The sequence below is a fragment of the Molothrus aeneus genome, chromosome 4 (genome assembly GCF_037042795.1).
Source record: "Molothrus aeneus isolate 106 chromosome 4, BPBGC_Maene_1.0, whole genome shotgun sequence".
NCBI lineage: Eukaryota > Metazoa > Chordata > Aves > Passeriformes > Icteridae > Molothrus > Molothrus aeneus.
This window is the reverse complement of record NC_089649.1, coordinates 72,740,946-72,766,280: the sequence shown is the minus strand read 5'-3', so window position 1 is coordinate 72,766,280 and position 25,335 is coordinate 72,740,946. Positions and strand designations below refer to the sequence as shown.

Here is a 25,335-nt window from a genome sequence, read left to right as displayed (position 1 = left end):
GCTCCGCGCCAGGGCTCGCACGCTCCAGCGCCGCGTCCCCCGGGCCGGCCCGGCCCCCCCGAGCCTCTGAAGTGCGGGTGGGGGCGCGGGGGGAGCAGCGGCGCTGGCGGCCGGCCCAGCCCCGGCTTCCCCGCCTCTATATAAACACACATTTGACTTTCTTTTGCCTCAAAGCGAACAGTGCAGAGGGGCTTTGCCCAGCAGCCCTGCCTCCCTTTTTTTTTTTTTTTTCTTTCCCTTTTTTTTTTTTTACTTTTTTTTTTTTTTTTCTCTCTCCTCTCCTCCTTTGCCTTCCTCCTCCTTTACAGAAGTCTGGTGAAAAGTCTGGGGCTCCCAAATAAGCGGCGTCGCGAGAGATCTGTATTTATAGGGAGATATTTATATATATGTAGAGATAGAGCTATAAACCGAGCCGGCTCGCTGCGTGTGTGTAGATACATATATACAGCTATTTAATTCTTCCATCTCTCCAGCTCGTGGCTGAATTATTTTAAGATTTTTTTGAACTTTTTTTTTTTAAATCTCGCTCCTTTTTTCCCCTTTTTTTCCCCCTTTTCCCCCCTTTTTCTTCTTTTCCTTTTTTACTTCTCCTCTTTTTTTCCCCTCTCCTTCTGGTGTGTGTGGCTTTGCCTTGCAAGCGAGCGAGAGCCAGAGCATCTGCAGTTGGACTTTTTGGGGTCTTTTTTTTTTTTTTTCCGCCACTCCAAGGTTTTTCTTTTTTCCATTTTTTCTTCTTTATAATTTTTTTCTTTTTTTGCTAAATTTTTTTACCCTCGCCTTTTCCCCTCCTCATCACCCCCACCCCATTTTTTGGGGGGGGGCCGCTGCTTTTCCTCTTTTTTTTTGTTGGTTTCCCCCCCCCCCCCCTTTCCCCTCTCCGTGCGCGCGTGGTGCTTTCTCTCCGAGTCACTCCGTCAAGTTTACCCCAAACAAGCCCAAACTTCGCAGCGAGGGGCGCAGCAACCACAGCTTTTTTTTTTTTTTTTTCTCCCCCCTATTTTTTAATTATTATTTTTTGTTTGTTTGTTTTTAATTTTTCCTCCTTTCCCCCTCTTTCCCCTCGCCGCTTCCCCAACCTGCCAGCGCCGAGGGGGGCGAGCCGGGGCCCCCCTCGCCCCAGGACCCCCCAAGCAGCTCCGAGCGGGCGCTCCGCGCTCGCCGTCCCTCCGCGCGTGTGTGTGGGTGCGAGCGTGGTGCCTGTCAAGGGGCCGTTTCTCTCCCCACCCTCCTCCTCCTCCCTTCTTTCCAAATATGCTTTTTGCAAGTTTTGATCTCGTCTCGGCACTGGCTACCCTCGCCGCGTGCTTGGTGTCACTGACTTTGCTGCTGGCCGTGTCCCAACAGCTGTGGCAGCTCCGCTGGGCTGCCACCCGCGACAAAACCTGCAAGCTACCAATCCCCAAAGGCTCCATGGGATTCCCTTTAATCGGAGAGACCTTCCACTGGCTGCTGCAGGTAAGGAGGATTCCCTCATTCCCTGCTCCTCGCTGGAACCCGGGTCGGGACCGGGTGGTTTCTTAGGGGGTTTTTTTTCCTCTTTTTTTTTTTTTTTTTTTCCCTTGGATCGGTGTTGTTTTAGGGGCATTTTAGGGCTTTTTCTCGCTGTATTTTTTTTTTCTCCCCCGTCTTCTTTCCCTTCCGATTGCATCATGCGGCTCCGGGGCGGCAGAGCCGGAGCCGGGCGAGCGGCGGGGGCACCGCGGGAGCGCGGCCGGGCTCGGCGGGGCTGCCCCGGGCTCGGCATCGCCCCCGCGCTGCCCACCCGCTCCTCCTCCTGCTCCTGCTCCCCTCCTCAGCCTCAATTCCTGCCAAAACCCGAAACCCGCAGCGCCGGAGCCGCGGGCGGAGGCGGCCCGGGCTGGATGCGGGGGCTCCGCCGCTCGCGTCCCCCCCCGAGCCGCGGCTCCGTCCCGTCCCTTCCGCGCTGCCGGCGCTGCTCCCGGCCCGGCTCCCGCGGCGGGGGAAGCCCGCCGAGGTAATCGGGAGATTAACCCGGGATTAACCTCGCTAAACGCCCAACAGCGGCGGGCGGAGCGGGATCCCCCCCGCGCACCGCGGGGCGGCTGCCAAAAAATCGGGGGGAAAGGGGGGGAAAAAAACCCCACAGGAGGAGAGGCAGGAGGCGGCCGGGGGGTGCCCGGCTCCGGGGGGAGCCTCGGGGCGCCCCGGGGCTCGCAGCATCCCGGGAGGGAACCCCCGAGGCGAAGCCGCGCCAGGGTTTCCCCTTCTCTCCTCGCAGCAGCAAAAAGAAAAAAAAGGAAAAAAAAAATAATAATAATATCCAAAGGAGGATGCTCCCGCCCTTCATCGCCGCAGCCGGCGGCGGGGCAGGACAGCCCGGTCCCGGCGGGGACAGCGGCGGCGTCCCCCGGTGTCCCCTCCCCGCCAGCGCCGGGGAAGCCCCGGCGCGGCGGCCCCGCTCCGCCGGCCGCCCCCGGCGCCGAAGGGGTTAACGGCACGCTCTCAATAGGGCTTTATTTTTTAAAGAAATTTATCAGATTTTTACAGGGGGACCAGAAAAGGGTTCTCGCTTTTCCAGCAGGCTCCGTCCAAACAGAGTCCAGGGCTAAAAATACAAAAATTTTGTATAAATTGGACTCCATTCGCAACTTGTGCCGCATAAAGGTGCTCTTTGTGCTGCCCTGGAAATGGTGTACAAATAACTCTTTATTAATGCCACAAAAAGGACTTTAATTATATTTACGCAGATCAAGAAACAGGGTCACCTGAACATCTGAACCTCACAACCGCGCTTTTGTTTCAAAATAAACACCCGCGCTCCCAGCCCGGCGGCGCGGCCGCGGCTCTCCCCGCTCGCCAGGGGGGTTTTTTGGGGACCCCCGCCCCCGCTATTGCTGCGGCTCCGGCCGCCTCTCCGCCGACAAAAGCCCCTGGAGCATGTGGGAAAGTTATTAAAGTCCCTGAAATCTGGAGATTTACTTAGGCAAAGCGCTGCCTTTCTCGAGGAAAATCAGCCCGAGCGAGGAGGGAGGGGAGGAAAAAGAGGGGAGAAAAAAAAAGAGGCAAAAAGCGAGGGGGGAAAAAAGGGGGAGGGTGTGAAGGAGGGGAAAAAAAAAAGGGGGGGGGAAGAGGAGGAAAAATAGGAATATGTGTAAAAGTGACAGGGGAGGTAAAGGGAGGAGGAGGAGGAGGAAGGGGGGAAGGAAGGCACCGACCCCCGCCGGGCTGCGGGGAGAGCGGGCGGGCTGGACGCGGGGTGACCCCAACGCCCCCCAAAATTCCAAAATTCCGCCCCCAATTCCCCTTCCCCCCCCCACCCCGCGCCCGTCCCGTCCCATCCCAACCCCTGGGCACCCCCGCAGGGCTCCTGCTTCCAGTCCTCGCGGCGGGAGAAGTACGGGAACGTGTTCAAGACGCACTTGCTGGGGCGGCCGCTGGTGCGGGTGACGGGCGCGGAGAACGTGCGCAAGATCTTGATGGGGGAGCACCACCTGGTGAGCACCGAGTGGCCGCGGAGCACGCGGATGCTGCTGGGCCCCAACACCGTGGCCAACTCCATCGGCGACATCCACCGGCACAAGAGGAAGGTCCGTGACCCCGCTTTCCCCCCCTCCTTTCCTTCCCCCCACCCCCCCTCCTCCTTTCCTTCCCTTTTCCTTTTCCCCCCCCCGTTTTTCCTCGCCCTTTCCTTTTGTCCCCTCCTTTCCTCCCCCTTTCCTTTATTCCCCCAATTTTTCCTTCCCCTTTCCTTTATTCCCTCTACTTTCCTGCCCCTTTCCTTTTTCCCTTCCTTTCTTCCCCCTTTCTTTTCCCTCCCTCCTCTCCTCCCCTTTCTTTTTCCCCCTTCCTTTCCTCCCCTCTCCTTTTTCCCCCTTCTTTTCCTCCCCCTTTCTTTTATTCCCCCTACTTTCCTTCCCCTTTCCTCTTTTTCCCTTCCTTTCTTCCCCCTTTCTTTTCCCCCTCTCCTCTCCTCCCCCTTTCCTTTTCCCCCCTTCCTTTCCTCCCCTCTCCTTTTTCCCCCTTCCTTTCCTTTTTTCCTCCCCCTTTCCTTTTTCCCCCTTCTTTTCCTGCCCCTTTCCTTTTTTCCCCCCCCTCTCTTTCACTTTGTTCCCTTCCCCCCCCCCCCCCGGGCGCGCTGATCCCTTGAGGAATTTCAAGGTGGCTCGGGATGGGGTGGGATGGGATGTGGGGGGGGCACTCGTGTCACCCCCTGAGCCCCCCACGATGGGGACACGCGTGACAAGGGTGGCGGGGAGGGCTCCTAAAAGGGCGATGTGGCACAAGGGGGGGACCCCCCGGACTGTGACACCCCCAGGGGGGCTTTGGGTGGAGGGGGTGGTGCTGAGAACTTCCTGGGATTTCAGGGAATTTGGGAATGTGGGGGGTTCTGGGGTGAAGCGGGGCTTTGGGGAGGGGCTGAGACCTTTTTGTGTCACCTTGAGGTGACAACCCCAGGGCAGCTGGTTTGGGGCTGCTGGGGCCCTTTCGTGTCCCCCTGAGGTGACACCTCCCCTTAGAACCCCGAGATCTACCTAGTTTGGGGTGCTGAGCCCCTTTTGTGTCACCTCAGACCCCCCAGGGCAGCCAGCTTGGGGCCGGTGGGACCATTTTGTGTCCCCCTGAAGTGATGTCTCCCCTCCTCAGAGCCCCAGCCTGGTTTGGGGGTGCTGAGCCCCTCTTGTGTCACCTTATAATCCCCAAGGCAGCCGATTTGGGGGTGCTGAGCCCATTTTGTGTCCCCCAGCGGTGACACCTCCAGGGCAGCCGGTTTGGGGTTCTGGGACCTGTTTGTGTCACCTTAGAGTCCCCAAGGCAGCCAATTTGGGGGTGCTGAGCCCATTTTGGGTCCCCCAGAGGTGACACTCCCAGATCAGCCTGGTTTGGGGGTGCTGGGACCCTCTTGTGTCCCCCCCCCCAGAGCCCCAGCCTGGTTTGGGGTGCTGGGACCCTTTTGTGGCCGTCACACCCCATGGGCTCTTTCCCAGCTGGATCTGGGCTGGGAATGGTTTGGGATGAAGCGGGGGGTGACCCCCCCACAGCACTGGGGACACTGTTGGGGACACGAGGCTGTCCCCATCCCTGCCCCAGGGCCGGGTCCCTGCTCCAGCAGCGTTTCCTCTTTTGGAGGATTTTTGTAAAATCCCTTCCAAACCTCCGAAAATTCCTACCCTCTTTTCTCCTGGGGGAGATGGCAGGAAAACAAACAGCACATGGCACCCGTGGGTCACAACGCTGAGGAGCGACACCGGGGAAAGAGCTGAGCCTGTCCCTGCCCCAAACCAGGACCAGCTCAGCCCCTCCAGTGCTGGGGTTTTCCCTTAAAAATGGAGAGGTTTTTCCGACCAAGGGGGTGGTGATGGGGCTGCCTCCATCCAGGGGGAAAATTGGTTCATTCCCTGTCCAAGGAGGGTTTATTCCCTATCCACAGTGCTCTTATTCCCTATCCAAGGAGATTTTATTCCCTGTCCAGGGCAGGTTTATTCCCTGTCCAGGGCAGGTTTATTCCCTGTCCAGGGCAGGTTTATTCCCTGTCCAGGGTGGGTTCATTCCCTATCCAAGGAGGGTTCATTCCCTATCCAAGGAGGGTTCATTCCCTATCCAAGGAGGGTTCATTTCCTATCCAAGGAGGGTTCATTCCCTATCTAGGACAGGTTCATTCCCTGTCCAAGGAGAGTTCATTCCCTATCCAGGGCAGGTTTTATTGCCTATCTAGGACAGATTCATTCCCTGTCCGAGGAGGGTTTATTCCCTATCCAAGGAGGGTTAAGCAGGATCAGCCAGAGATCTGCAGGTGCTCATTCCCTGCTCCTTTCACCCTCCTGCACCTCTGGATTATTTTTTTGCTCATCCGAAGTGGCCTTTGCTGGCCTGGATAAAACCACGGAATTCTGGCCTCGGGAGCGGGCCCAGGGGACTGTGGGTTATGGGGTCATGGAAAAGGGAGGCCTGACCTCCGTGGGATCCTGATGGGTCTGGGATTGGCACCAGGGCTGGGCTGGGCAGGAACCCGGCAGAGGTTTCCTCTCTCCTCCACGGCTCTTCCTGCTGCTCTCACTCCTGGGTTTTTCCTACTGGGGAAAACCACGAGGCCAACCCTAAGCTCTGAAACCCAAAGGTTTTGGAATGTTCTTGGTCCTAAAGATCTCCTCAAAACCCTTCCTGCGTCCTGAGCGAATGATGGGTGTTAGGAGGGAATCGTGCCCTGGCAGGGTGGGCAGGGGCTGGGCTGGAATTCCCAGATTTGCTGTGGCTGCCCCTGGATCCCTGGCAGTGCCCAAGGCCAGGCTGGGATGGGATTTGGAGCACCCTGGGAGCTGTCCCTGGCGGTGACAGGGAGTGGAACTGATGATCTTTAAAGTCCCTTCCAACTCAAGTCATTCCATTATTCCATGGTTTTTGGCATCACTTGTGATTCCAAGCCGGCAAGGATCCTAATTCCTAATTCATTCCTAAATCCCAATTAACTCCTAAATCCTAATTCCTGCATCAGGGGTGGCCAAAAGCCTCCCGAGCTCAGGAATTCCAACAAAACCCTGTCCCAGGATGACCCCCGGCTCCTTCTCCCACTCCTTGGTGCTCTTTGAGCTCCCACAAACTCTTTTCCCAGGATCTGGGACACTCTGGGAGTTAATTCTTTTTTAAGTTTTCCCTCTCATCAGCTGGAGATTGAATCCAGCAGTGCCCGGCTCTGGAATTCGGCAGTTTCAGCCTCATTTCTTCCCTCCATCTCCTGCTAATCGCTGCTTTTGGGAGCCCAGCGCCTCCCACCCCACCCAGCCTGGGCTGATCCCGATTTAGGGATTCCTCTTCTCCCTAAAAACCCATCCCCGAGCTGCACTCAGATAAGCTGAGCCTGCCTCTAATGAGGTGAAAATCGATGATTCTGCTCTTATCGAGATTCCAAGGAGCAGATTAAGGCTCCTTCCTTCAGGTGTGGCCTCTTTGGAGCTCGTTAATCCCGAATTTTTGTTGTTCCACGGCTCCAGCTTCCAGCTCTCCCCACCCTGAAACTCGCAGAGCTCTCAGGAGAAAGGATTTGGATTTAGGGCGAGCTTAAATCTTAAACTGAGCCTGAATTCTCCTCTTGACCTGCCAGGGAAGCAAGGAAAGGACTCGGAAAAGGCAGAATTTTCCACGGGATACCCCAATTTCCAGTGAGGGTGCTGCTCTTGAGGGGTTCATGGAAAGATTCGGAGCAGTTGGAAGCTCCGTGGAGAGAGGATTTCCTGGGGAATCTCTTTGGCGGGTGATGATCCAGGTTAAAGCACTGTGGGCTTTCCTGGCGTTCCATGACCTCTCGGATTCTGTGTTTTGCTTCATCTCTGAGCTCGAGCCTTCACTTGTCCCTTCCCAATTCCCCGATCCTGCCAAAAACTGAGGCGGAATTCCTCACCTGGCACGGGATTTTGGCCAAAATGAGGAAAAGCAGAGCGTGGAACCCACCTCTGCTGCCCTTCCAACCACTTGGGACCTTCCCCCAGCTCTTGTCCAGGCCATAAATCCCCCTCATCTTCCCCAAACCCCACAGAGCCGCGTTTATTTCCAGCAGCATTCCCTGGCAGCCGCTCCGTGGTCTCCAGATTGTCACTGGGATGTGGAGATGAGCTCCAAACCCAACATGTTCCTGCAGGAGGGTTCTGGGATCCTGCCAGGGATCAGCTGCTCGCTGCAGCTTTCCAAGGAATTTCAGCTCCTCGGTGGAATTCCGGGATCAGAGAATTCCCGCTGGAGGACGCTTGAATGGGATCGGGGATAGGGTGGGATGATTCAGGTGCTGGAGCTCTTCTCTCTTTCCTGTTTCCATGTCCCAGCTGTTTTTTGGGATCTTTATGGATTTGTTATCCCATTCCATATAGAATATCCAGAAGTATTGGTCCCGTAGGTGTTGGTGAAGGATTCTGGGATGCAGGAGGTGCTCAGGAGGAGCCCAATCCTAACCCTATGGAAGATTTTTCCCATCCCAAGTTTATCAAATTTCCCCTCCAGGAGGCTGTCAAAATTCCTATAAATTGGAGGAAACCTCCCTGGTTTGGGAAATGAGGTTACAGAGAGGGAATTGCAGGATATGGAATCAGCTTGGGGCAGGGATGGAAGGTTGGGAACATGGAATTCCTGCGGCAGGGAACGCCTTCACTGCAGGTGTCACTGGCACTGAAAATTCCTATAAATTGAGGAAAACCTCCTTGCTTTGGGAAACGAACTCTCTGGGTTTGGAGTCAGCCTGGAACAGGGATGTGGGGCAGGATGGAGGGCTGGGAATGGGGAAAATTCCTGCCCTATGGAATGGCTCCATTGCAGATGTCCCCAGTGCTGGCTCTGGCTTTGCCCTTGGAGCAGTTTACAAGGAATAAACAACACCAGCTCCAAACTCCTCTCCCACTTTCCTGGGACATTTATCCCAGCCAGGCTGTTCCTGCTGCTGGAGTTTGTGTTGATGTTGGAGAAGCATCTGGGCCACCCCTGCTGGAGCCGGAGCTCCACAGTGGAATTTTTGTCTGGAATCCCCTCCAGGTTCCTCACAGGAGTGACCCCGGTGGCTGAGCAGGGTCTTTGCTCCGGGTTTTTGGTGGCAGATCCCTGTCCCTGCCCGCCCCATGACGGATGAATGTCATCCCATGGGACTGGAGCTCCTGCTGGAACTCCCTGGGAAAGGTTGGTGGGATCATTCCAGCTCCTGCTCCGTGCTCTGGGGGTCTCCCCATCCCGCTCTTGTCCCACTCTGGCTCTTCCCTCCATCCTTGTCCCATCCAATCCCAACTTGTCCCTGTCGACCTCTGCAATTCCCATTTCCACCCAGAAACCCCCAGGTTTTGGGAGTGTCGATTCTGGGGTGAAAGGAGCCGTAATGAGGACAGAGCAAACCTGATCTTAGGGATCCTGCAGCCTCTGGTTTTATGGCAATTCCAGCAGGAAGCTGGAATTCAGCACTCCTGTGCCTGCAAGGGATCCTGGTGGAGAAGGAAATGGGAATTGGGAATGACCAGGACGTGGCCTTTAGGCTTTAGGTCAAGTCTGAGCAGCACCCAGGGCCAGGAAGGAGATTCCCGGGATGTGCAGGGAAAGGTGGGATCAAACTTTCCTCGGGATCATCCAGCTTGGCAGGAGAGTGCCGGACTCGTGTTCCGGCAGAGCCACCCCAAAATAGGCACAGCCGGCTCAAAAAAAAAAGCCAAAAAAAAGTGCAAAGATGGAATAAAATCAAAGCAATCCATGGGATTGCTGGGGAGACATCCAGGGATTCCAGGAGGGAGCAGGAGGGGCGGCCCTGGTTTGTCTCAGTGTCCAAAGCTCCATCGCTCATTAACACAGCGCAATTAATGCTCTGCCTCCGAGGCACGCAAGTGTTGAGCTCATTAGCACGGAGTGGAAAGGTCCGAGGCTTTCATATCGTTTGCGAGGGGATTAAGAGCACAAAAGGGGCCATAAATTTACAGGCAAATATAAACCAGCTGCTGGGGGGGAGGGAAGGATCGGGATTGGGATGGGGGAGAGGGCTGCAGGAGGAAGGAGCAATGGGAGGTGGAGGAATGGATCTTTCCCTACAAAAAACCTGGACTGAGGTTGTTAACAGGGTTTATTTTTAGGGTTTCTAGGATTTTTTTCCAACCTGGACCGAGGTTGTTAGTAGGGGATTTTTTTTTAGGGTTTTTAGGTTTTTTTTTTTCCATGTCTATCCCACCCTCTCAGCCTATTCCATGGTGGAAAGGAAACCATCCCAGTCCATCGGAGCCAGCTCCCAAAATTATATCAAACAGGCTGAATTGCAGCTGCCATCAGCTCCAGCCCCTTCTCCATGCCCTGGGAGCCTTAATCCATGGGCAAAAGCCTCTGGAGCAGGGAAAACCTTCCATGGATGGAGGATGGCTCCTGCTCCCCTTCCGGGGGAAGAATTCCTGGGCTCGGTTGGCTCCTTGACTTTAGAAAAAGTCACCCCTGTCATCTCCAGGGGTGTAAATCCAGAGCAATTTTAATTATTTTAATCAGTTTTAATTCAAGGGATTAAAAAAATTTACCAGTTGTAATCTAAAGGATTAAAAAAAAAAAGGCAAATGGAGGAGCTCCTGGCTAAAAGACAAATTTTGGGGGATTTCATGGTGCCTTCCATCCCAAAACTCCCCACGAGCTCCAGGCCCGCTGTGCTGGTGGAGCAGGATTGTGGCTGTGGGATACCCTGGGATCCCCCAATTTGGATTTTCCACCTTCCAGGGTGGGAGTTTTTGGGTGTGCTGGGAGGCAGGGGGAAGGCGAAGCCCCTCCTTGGGCAGCAGCTGGGTGGAGCTGCAATCCAGGCTCCACTTCCAGAGGGATGGGGAGCGAATCCCAGGGATGCCAGGGAGTCAGGATCCATCCTGCACCGTGGTCCCTTTGGTTTTTCCATCCGTCCTCTCAAACAGCTCAAGGAACCTCCTCAGCTGTGGTTTGCGATATTCCATTTATCCCTCTGGTGGTAACGGAGCTCTCCATCCCTTCCCAGGTGGAATTTTCCCATGAAATCTCTCTCACCTGCTGGTTCTCCAGCTTCCTTCTCCTTGTAGGGTTGGGATCACCCTGAGGGGTCACCTCAGCCCCTGTCCCCTCCTCCCTGGAGGAGCTTTAACCCTCGCCTGGTCTGCAGGAGCTCCTCAGGTGTTCTCTCATCCCATGGAGGCCTTGCAATCCTCAGGATTTCCTTGGAGGAATCCCTTTCCCAAGATTTTTTCCTTTATTTCTGCCATGAGACTTTGTGTGATCTGGAAGGGTTTTTTATTCCTTCAGGATGAAGTGGCTGCACCATGGATTGGGAATTTCTGACTCATCCCCTCCCAGGTGTGGCCACCTCTTGCTCTGCTCTGTTCCCGGTTCCTGGAATTCTTGGCAGGACCAAGGACTGGTTTATTTTTAAGTCTGGCTTTGTCTTTAGGATAATCCTGCTCCTAGTTACTTAAATCCATAGGGATCCTTCCCTTCTGTCCTCTCTCCGTGCTCCAGGAAAACCCATCGGCTCAGTAAAAACTGGGATTTTCCTCCTGGTATTTCACTTCCACTGTTCCCTGGGAAAGCTGTTCTCCTCCTCCTTGTCTCCAGGGAATCCTTCGTGCCCACACCACAGGCAGTGATCCATCACCCATCGGGATAGCCCATCCCAGGGGTCGGAATTAGGTCCTCAAGGTCTCTTCCAACCCAAACCATTCCATAATTCCCCGAGGAATGAGAGCTCTGACCATGCCTGCTGGGTTTGTGGGATTCTCCTTCTCTACAGCTCCATCCACAGGGATCCCAGTTGGATCCTGGCTGGCTGATCCCACGTTTCTGATCCCTCTTCTCTGGACACAGCTCCCCCCATTTCTTTGCCAGGACATCCACAGATGTGGGATCCTTCTCCCTCCTTGAGGAGCATAAGGTGAATTTTATTCTCCTTTTTCTCCATAAATAAAAGGGAAAAGACACTGGGAGCAGCATTCCCAAGCTGATGAATCCCAGTACCTTTTGGTACCCCCAGAAATTCGGCCCAGAAGCTGAAATTTCTTGATGGAATTCTGCTGGGGATGGAATTTTTGGGACACTCAGTTTTGCAGAGGGGCTGCTGAGGCAGATCCTGGCTCTCCCCCACAGCCCCTTTGACCTCTCAGGCTTGAAAATTTGGGATCGAAAGCAGGGCCTTGGAGGGTTTGGGATCGAAAGCAGGGCCTTGGAGGGTTTGGGATTGAAAGCAGGGCCTTGGAGGGTTTGGGATCAAAAGCAGGGCCTTGGAGGGTTTGGGATCAAAAGCAGGGCCTTGGAGGGTTTGGGATCGAAAGCAGGGCCTTGGAGGGTTTGGGATCGAAAGCAGGGCCTTGGAGGGTTTGGGATCGAAAGCAGGGCCTTGGAGGGTTTGGGATCGAAAGTGAGGCCTTGAAGGACTTGGGATTGAAAGCAGGGCCTGAAAGGGTTTGGGATTGAAATCCTCCCATGCCATGTGGGGGATTTGTAGGAGAGATTCTTGAACATGGAGATTTTTGAGTTGTGGGGAAATGCAGATCTTGGGATTAATTTTATTCTGAATTTGACTGGAAATGCTGGAGTTCCTCATAATCCTTTTTTTTTTTTGTAACATGGAAAAATCCCAGGTAGGCACAGCCCCTGAAGGTGCATCATGACAAGAGCAAAGGATCCCAAATGATCCTTCCATTTTTTCCAGCAGAATTTTTTTTTTTTTGAGAATCATTTGAATTTCAGTGTAAGAGCCTTTGGCAAAGGCGCCTCATTCCTTTCAGCCTGGAGGCTCCAGCTCCTGTTCCCAGACTCCCGTTGGAGGCTGGAGCGTTCACGAGAGCCTGGATTCCTCCAGGATGGAGCCTTCCATGTGCTCCATTTCCAAAAAAAACGAGGGGGAGAAAAGGAATCAGTTCTTTGCTGTGTGCAAAGCCCGAACCTTTTATAAACAGAGTGTCCGCGTAGGAATGGGATTTTTTGGAATTTTCTCTCCTTTTGTGGTGCCTTTCCAACTTTTTTGCTGTGTTTTCCCTTTGTTCATGCTCCCAGTACCAGGATGGCCTCTTGCCCATGAACCACCTCCAAAAATATCCCGGTTTCTAATCCCGCTGGAGCACGGGAATGGGCTCTGGAGAGGGGCAGACATCCAGGATAATGTGGTGATGGGGCAGGGCTGGGACAAACACAGCCTAGCCTTTGGAAATGTGGGAAGAGTTAGGATGAATCCAGGTTGAGATGTTGCTTTGGATGCTTCCCGACGTCTCCTGTCGGCCAAACCTCCGGCAGGTGCCAAATTGGTTCCTGAAAACATTTCCTGGCTCATCCTGCCTCCCTTTGGTCAGGCCAGCAGCCCCAGGCTGGATGGGGATGCAGGTGGCTGATCCCAAAATTTCAGTTTTCCTCCTGGAGGGGAGGAACAGAAAGCTCCATTCCCTCTTTTGGGAGCCAGGTGGGAGCGAGGGGCCTGGAAATCATGGATGGCCAAAGGCAGGGATTGGTGCTGGTGCTTGGGGTGGGAAGGAGAAAGCCATGGAAAATGTGGTCCCCCACACCCCAACCAGGCATGGAATCACTGCTGGAGCTCACAGAATTCCCTCAAATTCCCTGGCTGTGGTTTAAGGATGGGGCCGGGGCGTTCTCCAGCTGGGGCTGGGGGCGCTTTGCTGTCACGTGGAGCTGGAGCTGAGGCACTGGGAAGGCATTTTCTGCCTTTGGAAAATCATAAATCCTTAAATATCCTTTTTCCATGTGAGATGGAGTGGGAAGGTTCCGGCTGGGTGGTGGGGTGTCCATCAATATGAGTGTAGGGTGGGAATGAGCGTCCTTGGATGGACCAGATCCCCACATTTGGCTCTTTTGGGACATTCTCCAACATGGAAAAACTCTTTCCAGCATCCCCAAAAACTCCTGGCCCTGCTGAGAGCCCTTGTGGCTCCACCGCAGCCGGGCTGTGGCATCTCAGGGTTAACAAAGCTGAGCTTAGAGACGATTTTGCCTCTTGGCAGCTCTGGAACAACTTTTTCTTGCCCCGATTCTCCTCGGCTTTGCCTGGATTCGCTCCTGGAGCAGCCGAGCCGCTCGGCCCGGCTTCACTAGAGGGCGCAGGAATTTTAGGCTAGGAACGCGCCGGGCTTCGTCGGGGAAAGTTGGCTGCCTTCTCCTCCTTTTTAATCAACTGGAAAGATGCAGGGTTGAACTGGAGGTGACTGGAAGGGGATCCAGACTTGTGTCTGGCCGGGGAAGGATCTGCTGACATGTGGGATTAGACGGAGCAGCGCGGCCGGGGCTCGGGCCGTGCTCGGGAGCTCCAGGGAGCAGCCAGCTGGAGGAGCCTCCTGGCGCGGGGAGAGCTCCCAAAAATTGCGGAGAAAGAACAAAATCCCCCCCACCCCCGGTGCTTAACCTCCCCCTTGTCAGGTCTGCGCCGATCCCATGGGGAGAGGTTCGGTTTTCTCTTCCAAAGGATGTCCCCTTCTGTTCACACCAATCCTTAGGGACAGGATCTTTCCTCTTGGGAGGATCCGGGGGTGTGGGTCCAGCCCCCCACACCTCGGCAGATGTTCTGGGACCAGAGGCACGTCCGGGACCGAGTCCTTTCTTCAGGGAGCAGGGGGTCCCCAGGTGCTCCTCCTGTGGGGAATGCCAGGGAAGGACGAGGCCAGGAGCCCCCAAAGGTCACCTCCACTGGGGTGGTGGCTCCCAGCAGGGATGCAGACCCGGTGCTCCTAAAGCAGAGATTGTCCCCTCACTGGCCCTGCTTCCATCTGGGGAAACTGAGGCACGGGAAATGTTTCGGGACATTCACTGGGAGCCTCTGCCTTTATTCCGTTGTTCTGAGCTGCTCAGCATGGATGAAGGGCAGGTGAGAGCTGGGTTGGGACACAGCAGTGTCCCTTTGCCAGGTGGTCTTGTCTCCATCCCTGTGGAAGAGCTCATGGATCCTGGCTCTGCATCAAACCCGGTGTCCTGCCCATGGACAAAGGAACTGTCCATTCCCTTCTTCCCGTTCCCTTCTTTCTTCCCGTTCCCTTCTTCCCGTTCCCTTCTTTCTTCCCGTTCCCTTCTTTCTTCCCGTTCCCTTCCCACTTCCCACCTTCCTCACTCCCTCCCCACCTTCCCCACGCAGCCGAGGGTCTCAGCTTTACCCCCCCCAGCTTTTCCTGCCCGAGCAGCTGCTTTTTCCAGCAGAAAAAGCCTGAACGCCGCTGCCTTTCCCGGCTCTGGATGGATGCAGGCAGGAGGCGGCCGCCGCCGCCCCGTCCCGCGCCCTCGCCGCGCTCTCGCTCCCCGCTGTTCATTCATTCATTCATTCATTCCTCCTCTCATTCATTCATTCATTCATGCCTCGGCTCCGCGCGGCCATCCAGGGATGGTTCCCTGTCCCCAGGCTCGGATTCCCTTCCCTGTCCATCCTCCCATCCTGGGATTTCCGCGGGCCGCTCCTCGCCGGGCGCTGGGTTTCGCCGGGGGCTCAACCTGGGGCGTCGTGAAGCGGCTCTTGTGGAGGCCCCTGCGCGGAGCTGCGAGGGGACAGAGGTGTTTTTTCACCAAACAAACTCCCAGGGAACGCCGGGCATTAGCAATGAGGGGTCGCAGCCAGGAAAATATTACCTTTCCCTTGGAGTGCTGACTGCGGAGGAAATTCTCACATTTACAGCTCCGGCGAGCCCGGCGCTCATGGAAAAGAGGGGGCGGCTTTGATTTCGCTCCTCTCGGTGGGTTGATAACTTTGGCAGCCCCCCCACCTCGCCTCCATTCCCGCCGGGAAGCGGCCACCGGTGGAGGCTCCGGCGCGCAGCTCCCTCCTTGGAGTCCTGGTTTAATTGGATTTTCCTGGAGGCCTGCGGTGCGTGTGCGTCCTGCCCCGTGCGTGTGTGTAGGTTAATAAAAAATAAACAAACAGCACTTTCCCCCCTCGCTCGGCGAGGGATGAGGCGGGAATGCCGAATGAAAGCGCTGCTGTGCCGGGAAGGGACATTCCTGGCATTGCTGAGCTCCTCGGAGCGGGCCCGGGCCCAAATTGGAGGAAAAAAATTGGAGTAAGGAGCCGTTAGCGTGGGGGACCTGGGGAGGCCCAGTCCTGCTCACTGTTTACTCGCAGGGCTTAAATTAACGCTGGCTGCTGACATCAGGAATTTTTTTTTTCCCTGGTTTCCCAAGGAAATGAGCCGAGGGCGATCGCGGCCTCTGCGTACGTGCAGCGGCTCTTCCCCGCTTGAACCCCTGTCGGAGTTCAGCCAGACTCCACAGAGATCCTAAAGGCTCCAAAATAATTATTTTGCTTCGTTTTGCATCCGTGAACAAAAAAAAAAAAAAAAAAAAAGGAAAAGGTGATGGAGAGGTGGGAGGAATTTTCAGTGCTTCCCGTTGGGAGAGTTGTGTTTTCCCCTTGTGTTTGTCCGTGTTGGATGCTGGAGAATCCCTGTGAAAGAGGTGCGTTAGTGACACCCAAGCCATGGGATGAACAGAGCTGGGATCCTTTGGACATGGAAATGTTTCTCTGTCCCTCCTGCCACACGTGGGATGGAGGAATCCTCCCACCCCAGTTTGCTCCGTTATTCCCCGTCACTTGTGACAGTCATGGTGGGAATTTCAGGAAGAGCTGGTGTTTCTGGCAGCTCTATTAGGAACGGGATGAAGAGTTTGGAATGGTGTCCCACCTCCTCGTGGGACACCTTGGACAAGGCCGCGTGTGCTGGGGCCTGCGGACAAACCTCTCCTCGCTGTTTCCCGTAGGTGTTCTCCAAGATTTTCAGCCACGAGGCTCTGGAGAGTTACCTGCCCAAGATCCAGCTGGTGATCAAGGACACGCTGCGGGCCTGGAGCAGCGAGCCCGAGCCCATCAACGTGTACCACGAGGCGCAGAAGCTGACGTTCCGCATGGCCATCCGCGTCCTGCTGGGCTTCCGCATCCCCGACGAGGAGCTCGGACGCCTCTTCGAGGTCTACCAGCAGTTCGTGGAGAACGTCTTCTCCCTGCCCGTGGACCTGCCCTTCAGCGGCTACAGGAGGGTGAGCTTTGGGGCGGGGTCTCTACGCTGATAGCGCCAATTAATTAATGGGAGGTGATTAATCCGCGCCTTTCCCCGTTCGCGGGGGGATTTCTCATCTCCTGACCTCAAGGAATCCGTTTTGGGCCACAGTTCCTGAATTAGTGGAGAAGGCAGGGGAAAAGCTGTTCCTTGATAGCAGGAAATAGTCAGGAGTTGCCCAGATTTAATTTGTGTTTTTCCTCATTTGGCAATTTGCCTGTGTTTTTTTACTTTGTGGGACCCTTCTCCTTTTAATTCCTTTGGAGTGAAACAGGTCCTTGTAATTCCAGGAGCTAAAATACACCCTTGTAATTCCCAAAACTAAAACAAGCCCTTCTAATTCCTGGAGTATTCCAGTTTTTATGATGAAAGACGCAAAATGAAAACCTGACAAAAAATGAAAACATAACAAAAAATAGACATAAAATCGTATTTTTTTCCCATGGGGGAATTTTGATAACAGAAATAGGGGGGGTTCAAAATTTATTTTTCTGATATCCCTGCATTTTTTTTTTAATTGCTGTTTGCCCATGGGAACGATTCCATGCCCTCGGAGCCCGGAATCGTTCCCAGCAGTAGGTTAGCCCCGAGCAGCTGCACTCCCGTAGGAATTGCTTTACTGGGACCAGGTGATCAAATTGCTGGGGAAGGGGATTCTTTGGGATGAATGGGCTTTCCTTTGAGAGACGATTTTCCCAGGGATTTCCATACATCCCAGGAGGAGCTGGGGGCTGTGAACCGGTGCCGGACAGGGGCTCCCAGCCCAGACCCGTCATTTACACCTAGGTGTTGATTACTCCTCCTGTGATCTCCCCCACTCCGGCTTTACTCCTCCGGCCCAGGGGACACCTCCAACATCTTCACACCCTTCTTTGAGCCTCTGCTTTTATGGCTCGGACCTGTCCTGGGCACGTCTGCAGCTCCTGGGATGGGCAAGGTGCTGCTGGTGGTGACGTGGTCTGAGCGCTTCCTGCTCCACAGGGAATCCGGGCCCGGGAGACGCTGCAGAAGGGGCTGGAAAAAGCCATCCAGGAGAAGCTGCAGAACACGCAGGGCAAGGACTACGCCGACGCCCTGGACATCCTGATAGAGAGTGGAAAGGAGCACGGCAAGGAGCTGACCATGCAGGAGCTGAAGGTAAAGCCCTTCCCTGGGGCCTCCTTGGGACTGTTCTGCTCAGGGCCGGGCCTTCCTGAAGGGAAAAGTGAGGGATGATCCCAGGAGGAATTTTTGGGGCAGACCTGAGAGCTGGGGGACCACGATGTGTTTGTTGGTGGATGCAAACCAGTTGCTTCATTCATTTGCTGGTTGTGCCCAGCCCTTTCCACCAAGCATTCCATGGAATCATCAAGCTTGGAAAAGGCCTCCAAGGTGATCAAGTGCAACCTCCATCCCCACTAAACCATACCACAAAATTCACCATCCATTCAGTTTTTGAATACTTTCGGGGATGGTGACTCCATCCCTGTCCCAGGCAGCCTCCTCCAGTGCTTGGCCCCTCTTCCAGGAAGGAAATTTTTCCTGATATCCAACCTGAACCTCCCTGGTCACAACAGAAACCTTGGGCAGCTGCATCCCCTGACCTTTCCGCTCCTCCTGGTGCCTCCTTTGCAGGGCACGGGAGCCCCTCAGCAGGTTCTTATCTGCAGCAGGGCCATGCAATGCCAGGAGCCGTCTCCTGGGTTTTTGTCTGCTCCTTGGAGGTTCTGTGTGAAGATCCTGGTGGTGGCTGTCCAAGGAGTGACCTTCCAGTTAAACGTGACCAGGCTTTGGCTGCCTCTGGAAGTGTCCACGGCCATTAACAACAGACACAAACTCTGCCCAGGTTTCCCTCATCCATCCTGGTGGGTGGGAAATCACCCAGGAGAATCCATCTCCCTCCACATTCCATTTTTCCCTCTCCCAGCTTCGTGATGTGATCCTTCCTCAGGTCACGTGGCCCCTTTGGATCTTAAATCTCTGGAGCAGCTGTTTTTTGGGAGAATCTGTGGCTGCTCCATCCCTGGGAGCACCCAAGGCCAGGTTGGATGGGGCTTGGAGCATCCTGGGACAGCAGGAGGTGTCCCTGGGGATGGAACAAGGTGATCCCTGACTTCCATCCAACCCAAACCATTCCACGATTCTGAGGCCAGGCTGGAAATCGTTCAGGGAGAAGAACACCCCATGGCACCTCGAGGTGCTGAGGTTGGTGGCTCCTTGTTGGAACCCAGGAAATTCCTCTGGCTGCCCCGGAGAGCTCGAGCCCCTGCCCGGGTGGCCCAGAGACCTTGGCACAGAGCCCCAGACCCCTGTGCCTTTGATTTAGCCCTTGGAAAAAAACAATTACCAACCTTAGATGAAGAATTATAAGCCACAAAATTTTAAGTAGAATGATAGTGAATTTATCACAGGGTGAAAAAATAGATTTTTGGGGTTTTTAGCATGGGGGTTCAGGGGGCAAGATGGAGGGTTCTGGGTGTGTCCAGCCTTTCTCCTTCTTCTTCTTGGCCTCCATCTTCTGCTGTGGTGGTGGCACTTTTAGATTGGTTCAGAGTAGAAGCTCACTGTCTAACATGAGTGATAAGTATTAAAAAGTAATTGTAAATATTGTACACATGGTTTTTAGTATAAAAAAATAACACCACCCCGGGGGCAGGCAGATTGCCTCTGACTGTCTTGCTGAGCAGACCTCAGCAGGTCAAAAGAAAAAATTTTATAGATAAGATACAACAAAAAACCTTAAACCCGAGAAATGAAAAGCTCTAACTCCTTCTTCAAGCGCCAAGCTAAGAAAGGAGACTTTCTAACGCATCACGAAGTCACTGTGACCAGCTAAAGTCCCAAAAGCCCCTCTGCCCCACCCCTGTGTGTGACAGTGCTCACGGGGGTCTCAGGTTGAGGGCAGAGACGAGGATCTGACTCCATGTTTCAGAAGGCTTGATTTATTATTTTATGATATATATTACATTAAAACTATACTAAAAGAATAGAAGAAAGGATTTCATCAGAAGACTGGCTAAGAATAGAATAGGAAAGAATGATAACCAAAGGCTTCTGTCTTGAACTCTCTGTCCGAGCCAACTGGGCTATGATTGGCCAATAATCAGAAACAACCAACATGAACCAATCCCAGATGCACCTGTTGCATTCCACAGCAGCAGATAACCATTGTTTGCATTTTGTTCCTGAGGCCTCTCAGCTTCTCAGGAGGAAAAATCCTAAGGAAAGGATTTTCCATGAAAGATGCCTGCCACACCTGTGTCTCACCCTGCCCTTCCCCCTGCCCTCCAGGACGGCACCCTGGAGCTCATCTTCGCCGCCTACGCCACCACGGCCAGCGCCAGCACCTCCCTGATCATGCAGCTCCTCAAACACCCACGGGTGCTGGAGAAGCTGCGGGAGGAGCTGCGGAGCAAAGGGATCCTCCACAACGGCTGCATCTGCGAGGGCTCCCTGCGCCTGGACAACATCAACGGCCTCCAGTACCTGGACTGCGTCATCAAGGAGGTTCTGCGCCTCTTCACCCCCATCTCCGGGGGCTACCGGACGGTGCTGCAGACCTTCGAGCTGGACGTGAGTAGCGCTGCACCCCGAGCTCCCCAAAACGGCCCAGCTCGCTTGAGCCTGGCTTAGAGGAGGCCTCTGAGGGGCTAAACGAAGTCCCGCCTAATTAAGTCCTTCTCCCAGGCAATCAGTGGCAGGACAAAGGGACGCAGCGTTAAACTGCACCAGGGGAAATTTAGGTTGGATTTAGGGAAAAAGTTCTTCCCAGGAAGAGTGGCTGGGCATTGGAATGGGGTGAGGTGGTGGAGTCACCATCCCTGGAGGGGTTTAAGCCTGGATGTGGTGCTCGGTGCCACGGTTTAGTGGATGAGGTGGTGTTAGCTGACAGCTTGGACTTGATGATCTCCAAGGCTTTTCCAGCCTAATTAATTCTGTGATTCCGGCAATGGGATTTGCCCCAGATCCAGCAGTGATGGGATGTGGAGCTGTCAGAGGGCAGACGGGTGTGATGCTCCAAAGCCCAGCTCGTGACAGTGACGCCAAATTCTGAGCTGGGGTGTGACAGGGGAAAGGTTTACAGCAAAGGGCATCTCCAGGCTGCCGGATGACAGGCGGATTAGTCACCACCATGGCTGGAATTTCCTCCCAGCAAAACAAAATCTCGGGAGCTGCCTTGTCACTGTAAATCCTCCTAATGCAGTGGTTTGAGTCAGAGACCTTTTAAAGTGCTCAGGGGATGATAAATCCACCCCATTTCTCATCACTCGGGCCCCGGTGTGGGTGTTGGGTGTGTGGTGCTGACAGGCAGCGGGGTGTGGGATGCTGTGGGGTCCTCTGGGATGCTCTGGGAAGGGCTGGCTGATGTGTGGGGCACAGCACGGGAGAAGCTGCTTCCCCTGCTCAGCACCACGGGGTTCCTGGTAGGCAGCTCCTGCCAGTGACCACAAAGCAAATAAATGGATGGATCATCCCACGAATCTTTGGGATGGAGGGAGGAATAAAGCCAGTATTCGCATCTCTTTGTGCTGTGCTGTCTGGTTTTCCTTTAAATCTGCATCACACTTGAGGGATAAACCCAAAAGAAATGGGAATAAGCAGGGAAAACTGTGAGGGTGGTGCGGCCTGGCACAAATTGCCCAGGGATTGTGGATGCCACATCCCTGGAAGTGTCCAAGGCTGGATGGGGCTTGAAGCACCCTGGGGTGATGGAAGGTGTCCCAGCCCGTGGAGTGGGGTGGGACAGGATCCGTTTAGGACCCCTCCCGACCCAAACCATTCCATCCTTCCACGCAAAAAAATTTCCTTTATCTCATCCCCCTAAGATAAGATATCTCAATCCTTCCTCTCCAGCAGGACTGACCCACTCTGCTCTCCTCTCCTCCCCTTCCCGCCTCTCCGCAGGGTTTCCAAATCCCCAAGGGCTGGAGCGTGATGTACAGCATCCGGGACACCCACGACACTGCTCCCGTCTTCAAGGACGTGGACGTCTTCGACCCCGACCGCTTCGGGCAGGGCCGGAGCGAAGACAAGGAGGGCAGGTTCCACTACCTCCCCTTCGGAGGAGGTGTACGGACCTGTCTGGGCAAGCACCTGGCCAAGCTCTTCCTCAAGGCCCTGGCCATCGAGCTGGCCAGCACCAGCCGCTTCGAGCTCGCCACCAGGACTTTCCCCAAAATCACCCTGGTGCCCGTGGTCCACCCGGTTGACGGACTCAAGGTCAAGTTCTTCGGACTGGATTCCAACCAGAACGAGATCCTGACGGGCACAGACGCCATGCTGGGGGCCACCGTGTAAAGCCCGCGCCACCGGTGGCACCAGGGACGGGCGGCCGGGGGAGGAGGCAGGGGTGGGGTGGGGGCGAGGGGATGGACAGGAGGGGAGCAGAGAGGGATATGAGGAGCTTCTCCACGGCGCTCACCTCCGGATCGGGACTGCTTTTCCAGCAGGGAAGCTGCCGGAAGCGTTTTGCTCTTCCCGCGGGATGCGGAGAAGGTCGGGGCAGAGGAGCCTTGTTTCGTCGGGAAGGAGGAAGATCCGCAAAAGCCGAGTCGAGCTGGGATGGCCGACCATACACAGTATCTAATTATTATAAATATATATATATAAATATCTATAAAACACTTCTGCTGCCAGGAGGAGAAGGCCCGACTGCGGGAAAAGGCTTGGAATCAGCAGAGGATCTGAGGTCTGGTGTCCCGGGGCAGCTCTGGGGTGACCTCTGACCTTTTTTTTTTTAACAGTGTTAAATTAGCTGGTGATAACAGTGTTTTTATGTTTTTTGAGGTGGTTTTTTTTTTTTTTTCGGTTGGTTGTGTTTTGGTTTTTTTTTTTCATTTGTTTGGTTGTGTTGTTTGTTCCGGAGCGTTGGAGCCTTTCCTTGGCCGGGGGGAGACAACGCTGCCCATTCCCAGCCCCTCTCCCGCTGGTGCCGGGGCAGGCTGGGGAGGAGGAGGGGTCGTTTCCCTTCCCAAAAAACCCCTCCTGTGGTGTCTTGCCCGGGGCTGAGTCATCCCCCAGGCCTCGGGAGAGGCAGATTTGTATTTTCCAAGATGTTTTGAGGCTCTGGGGAGGGGGATGCCCTTTTTTTATCTCTCGTTGAGTTTCCTGCTGCTGCTACCCGGCCTGTGAGCACCCCCTCCTCCACAGCCCCCCGCCATCCCCGGGCACAGGCACCCGGCTTTGGGGACATTTCGGTGCCTTTGCTGTCCCCTCAAGGTGCTGGCACCAGCCTCCGACCCCAGCACGGCTCTGGGAGCGCCGGGGCTGCTCCTGCCAGGGGCATTTGCATTAAAGGTGATCTCTCGAATTAAGCCAATGCACGCTTTTGTTTGTCTCGTGTTTGGGGTTTTTTTGGCAACGGGAGAGCTCAGCAGGAAGGAGAGGGCTCCGTGTCAGCTTCCACCTCGCATCCCAGGAGAATTCCAGAGCCTCCCCAGCACCAGCCAGCAGCCACCGAGAGGTATCTTGCCTTCCATTTGCTGGGGGGGGTTATTTTATTTTGGTTTTCTGCATGCAAGAGGCTTCTGGGCTGAGTCGGAGATTTGGAGGTTTGGGTTGGGAGGGTGTGGAGCAAAAGTTCCCTGAGCACCTGGGCAGGTGTTGGGTTCCAACCAGAGCCAAACGCCAGCTTGGGAGATCCCTCCGTGACTCGGGGCAGCTCTTCCAGCCCATCCAGCCCCACTCCTGTCCCATCCCAACCCTCCGAGGTGGAACGGGCGACACGAGGAGGCCGAGAACGGTGACGGGCACCGACCCCACGCTGGCGGGGGCAGCTTGGCTGTCGGCTCCATAGGGGTCCAGAGAAGTCCGAGGGCTTGGAAAGGGGAAGGAGAAGGGGCAGGTGTGGCTCACCAGGTGGCTTTGCAGGTTGTGCCTTTGCCTCTTTGGCAAGAGGTGCCTCTCGGGAAGGTGGCGGGAAGTGTGAAGCGAGCGGAGGCGAGGCCGCCCTGGCCGGCGCGGCACTGGCGGGGGCAAGGAGGAGGGAGGCAGGTTTGGAGCCAAGGGAAGCACTTGAGGTTGGAATGCCGTCAGCCCAGCTGCCAGAAATCCCCCCCGGAGCATCCCGGGGCGTGGTGATCCCTCCCACCGGGGTGCACAGCTTGATCTAAGCTGGAATAAAACTCCTGATCTTCTGGGATTCCCCATTCCCATTCCGATCCCGGCCTTATTCCTGGGTGGTGACCAACGTGCCAAACCCCATGGGAAGGTCTCAGGAGCCCTGGAGCAGACGCCCAGAGTTTTCCAGCCTGGAATTTTTAAATGGAACACCACTAGCTCAGGCCCTGTTGGGATTCCAGCTGTTTCCTTGTCCCTGATGGAGAGAAAACGTTCCCAAGAGGAGCTGGGTGGAAATCCAAATCCCAAAGGGCAGAGGAGAACATAAACCTGGATGTGGTGGGAATGGGAATCTCCCAGGGACAAACATCCTGGGAGAGGCACCAGGCACAGGGAGGTGTCGGCGGTTTTTGTAGGATTTGGGAATGGGGATGGAAGGTGGATGAGCTGCAGGGTGAGAACCCAGCGGGCGCCCTCCAGGAGCCTCCGTTTCCATTTGGGATCTGTGCTTGGGGATGAGTGGCTGGGAAAGGGAAAGGCTGGAGACAGGGACGGACAGCCAGGATGGAAGGTCTGCTTAAAGACAAATCCCTCGGAAAGACGGGCAAAATCTCTTGGACAGGCTTTTCTGGAAGGGCTCCGTCCCTCTTTTCACGGGGAATCAGGGATGGGTTTTTCCCTGAAATTTTAATTTTAACTTCCACTGTCGTTCCAAAGTGAGAACCAAACCTGCTCTGGAGTGAGTTTTGATGGGAATGGGAGCTGCAGCCATCCCTGAAATTCCATTGACATCCCGTGGATATACAGTGTTTGTGTGGGGGAGTATTTAATCCAGGCTGAAGTAAGCCAGGCTTTGTTGTTCCAGTCCTAACTAATATAACTTGACTAAAAAAATAAAGTTGCTGCAGTGGGTTTGCAGAATAAAGCACTTTGAATCTCAGATTTTTTTTTTGTTTGTTTGTTTTTAATTAGCACAGTCCAATTTGCTATAATATTATTTTATACACAAATTTTTTTTTTTGGTCTGTCTTTATAAACTATTATAAGTGCTATTTTTGTTATAATTCAAAAATAGTTATTTAGGATAAAGTTGTGCTGTTAAATATTTGTTATTTAGTAAAAATATGATTTTTTTTTTCCTCTATTGTAAACGTTGTCTGGGAAAAATATTAATGTTTTATCCTATTTGTTTTTAATATTAAAAAAAAGGAAAAAAGCACTTGTGGGGTTTTTTCGTTCGGGAATTGGTGCCGTGTGCGGTTGTGTTGCAGTCATGTGGGTTTTAATATGTACAGAATATTCTGTGTCCCATATTAAAATGAATGTTGTGTATTTTGTGATCCCAAAATAAAACAAAACAAAATAAAAAATCCCATTCCTGTGGCTCCTTTCTTGAATTCCTGATCAAAAAGTGTTGGAGCTCCCAAGTTTTGGTCTCGTGTTCCAACTGCTGCTCTCCTTTGAAGGCCTCGTGGCCTCTGGGTTTTGGGAGAACCATCCCAAAAATTGGGGCATCCCACAAAGTGGAATTTTGGCCCCATGGCCAAGGTGAACCCTGCTTGGTACAGGCCCAAAGAGAGGAAATTCCACTTAAAAATAAAATAAATTATGGGGACGGTGGTCAGGTCGATGAGTTGAGACATCCAGAGGTTGGGAATCCCTGTCCTTGGAGGTTGGGAATCCCTGTCCCTGGAGATTGGGAATCCCTGTCCTTGGAGGTTGGGAATCCCTGTCCCTGGAGATTGGGAAATCCTGTCCCTGGAGATTGGGAATCCCTGTCCCTGGAGATCAGGGATCCCTGGAGATTGGGAATCCCTGTCCCTGGAGGTTGGGAATCCCTGTCCCTGGAGAC

The 25,335-nt window shown here is 54.4% G+C and overlaps 1 protein-coding gene across 2 annotated transcripts; it reads left to right on the top strand.

The window, feature by feature from the left end:
* The first annotated feature begins 1,251 nt into the window (after positions 1-1,251).
* Positions 1,252-21,722, top strand: CYP26B1 (cytochrome P450 family 26 subfamily B member 1). 2 transcript variants are annotated; one of them, XM_066549270.1, is made up of 6 exons: positions 1,252-1,455; positions 3,324-3,548; positions 16,150-16,425; positions 17,427-17,582; positions 19,716-19,997; positions 21,330-21,722. In XM_066549270.1, exons 1-6 carry the CDS (start codon positions 1,252-1,254, stop codon positions 21,720-21,722), a joined length of 1,536 nt encoding a protein of 511 aa, XP_066405367.1. The 2 variants fall into 2 exon arrangements, with proteins under 2 accessions (XP_066405367.1, XP_066405368.1); XM_066549271.1 differs by lacking the exon at positions 3,324-3,548.
* Positions 21,723-25,335: the final 3,613 nt, after the last annotated feature.

Excerpts from the sequence above, each read along its gene's own strand:
- CYP26B1 (XM_066549270.1), top strand. The coding sequence starts at position 1,252 with ATGCTTTTTGCAAGTTTTGATCTCGTCTCGGCACTGGCTACCCTCGCC. Across the intron at positions 16,426-17,426 it reads CCTTCAGCGGCTACAGGAGG|GGAATCCGGGCCCGGGAGAC; the intron begins GTGAGCTTTGGG and ends CCTGCTCCACAG. Across the intron at positions 17,583-19,715 it reads TGACCATGCAGGAGCTGAAG|GACGGCACCCTGGAGCTCAT; the intron begins GTAAAGCCCTTC and ends CCTGCCCTCCAG.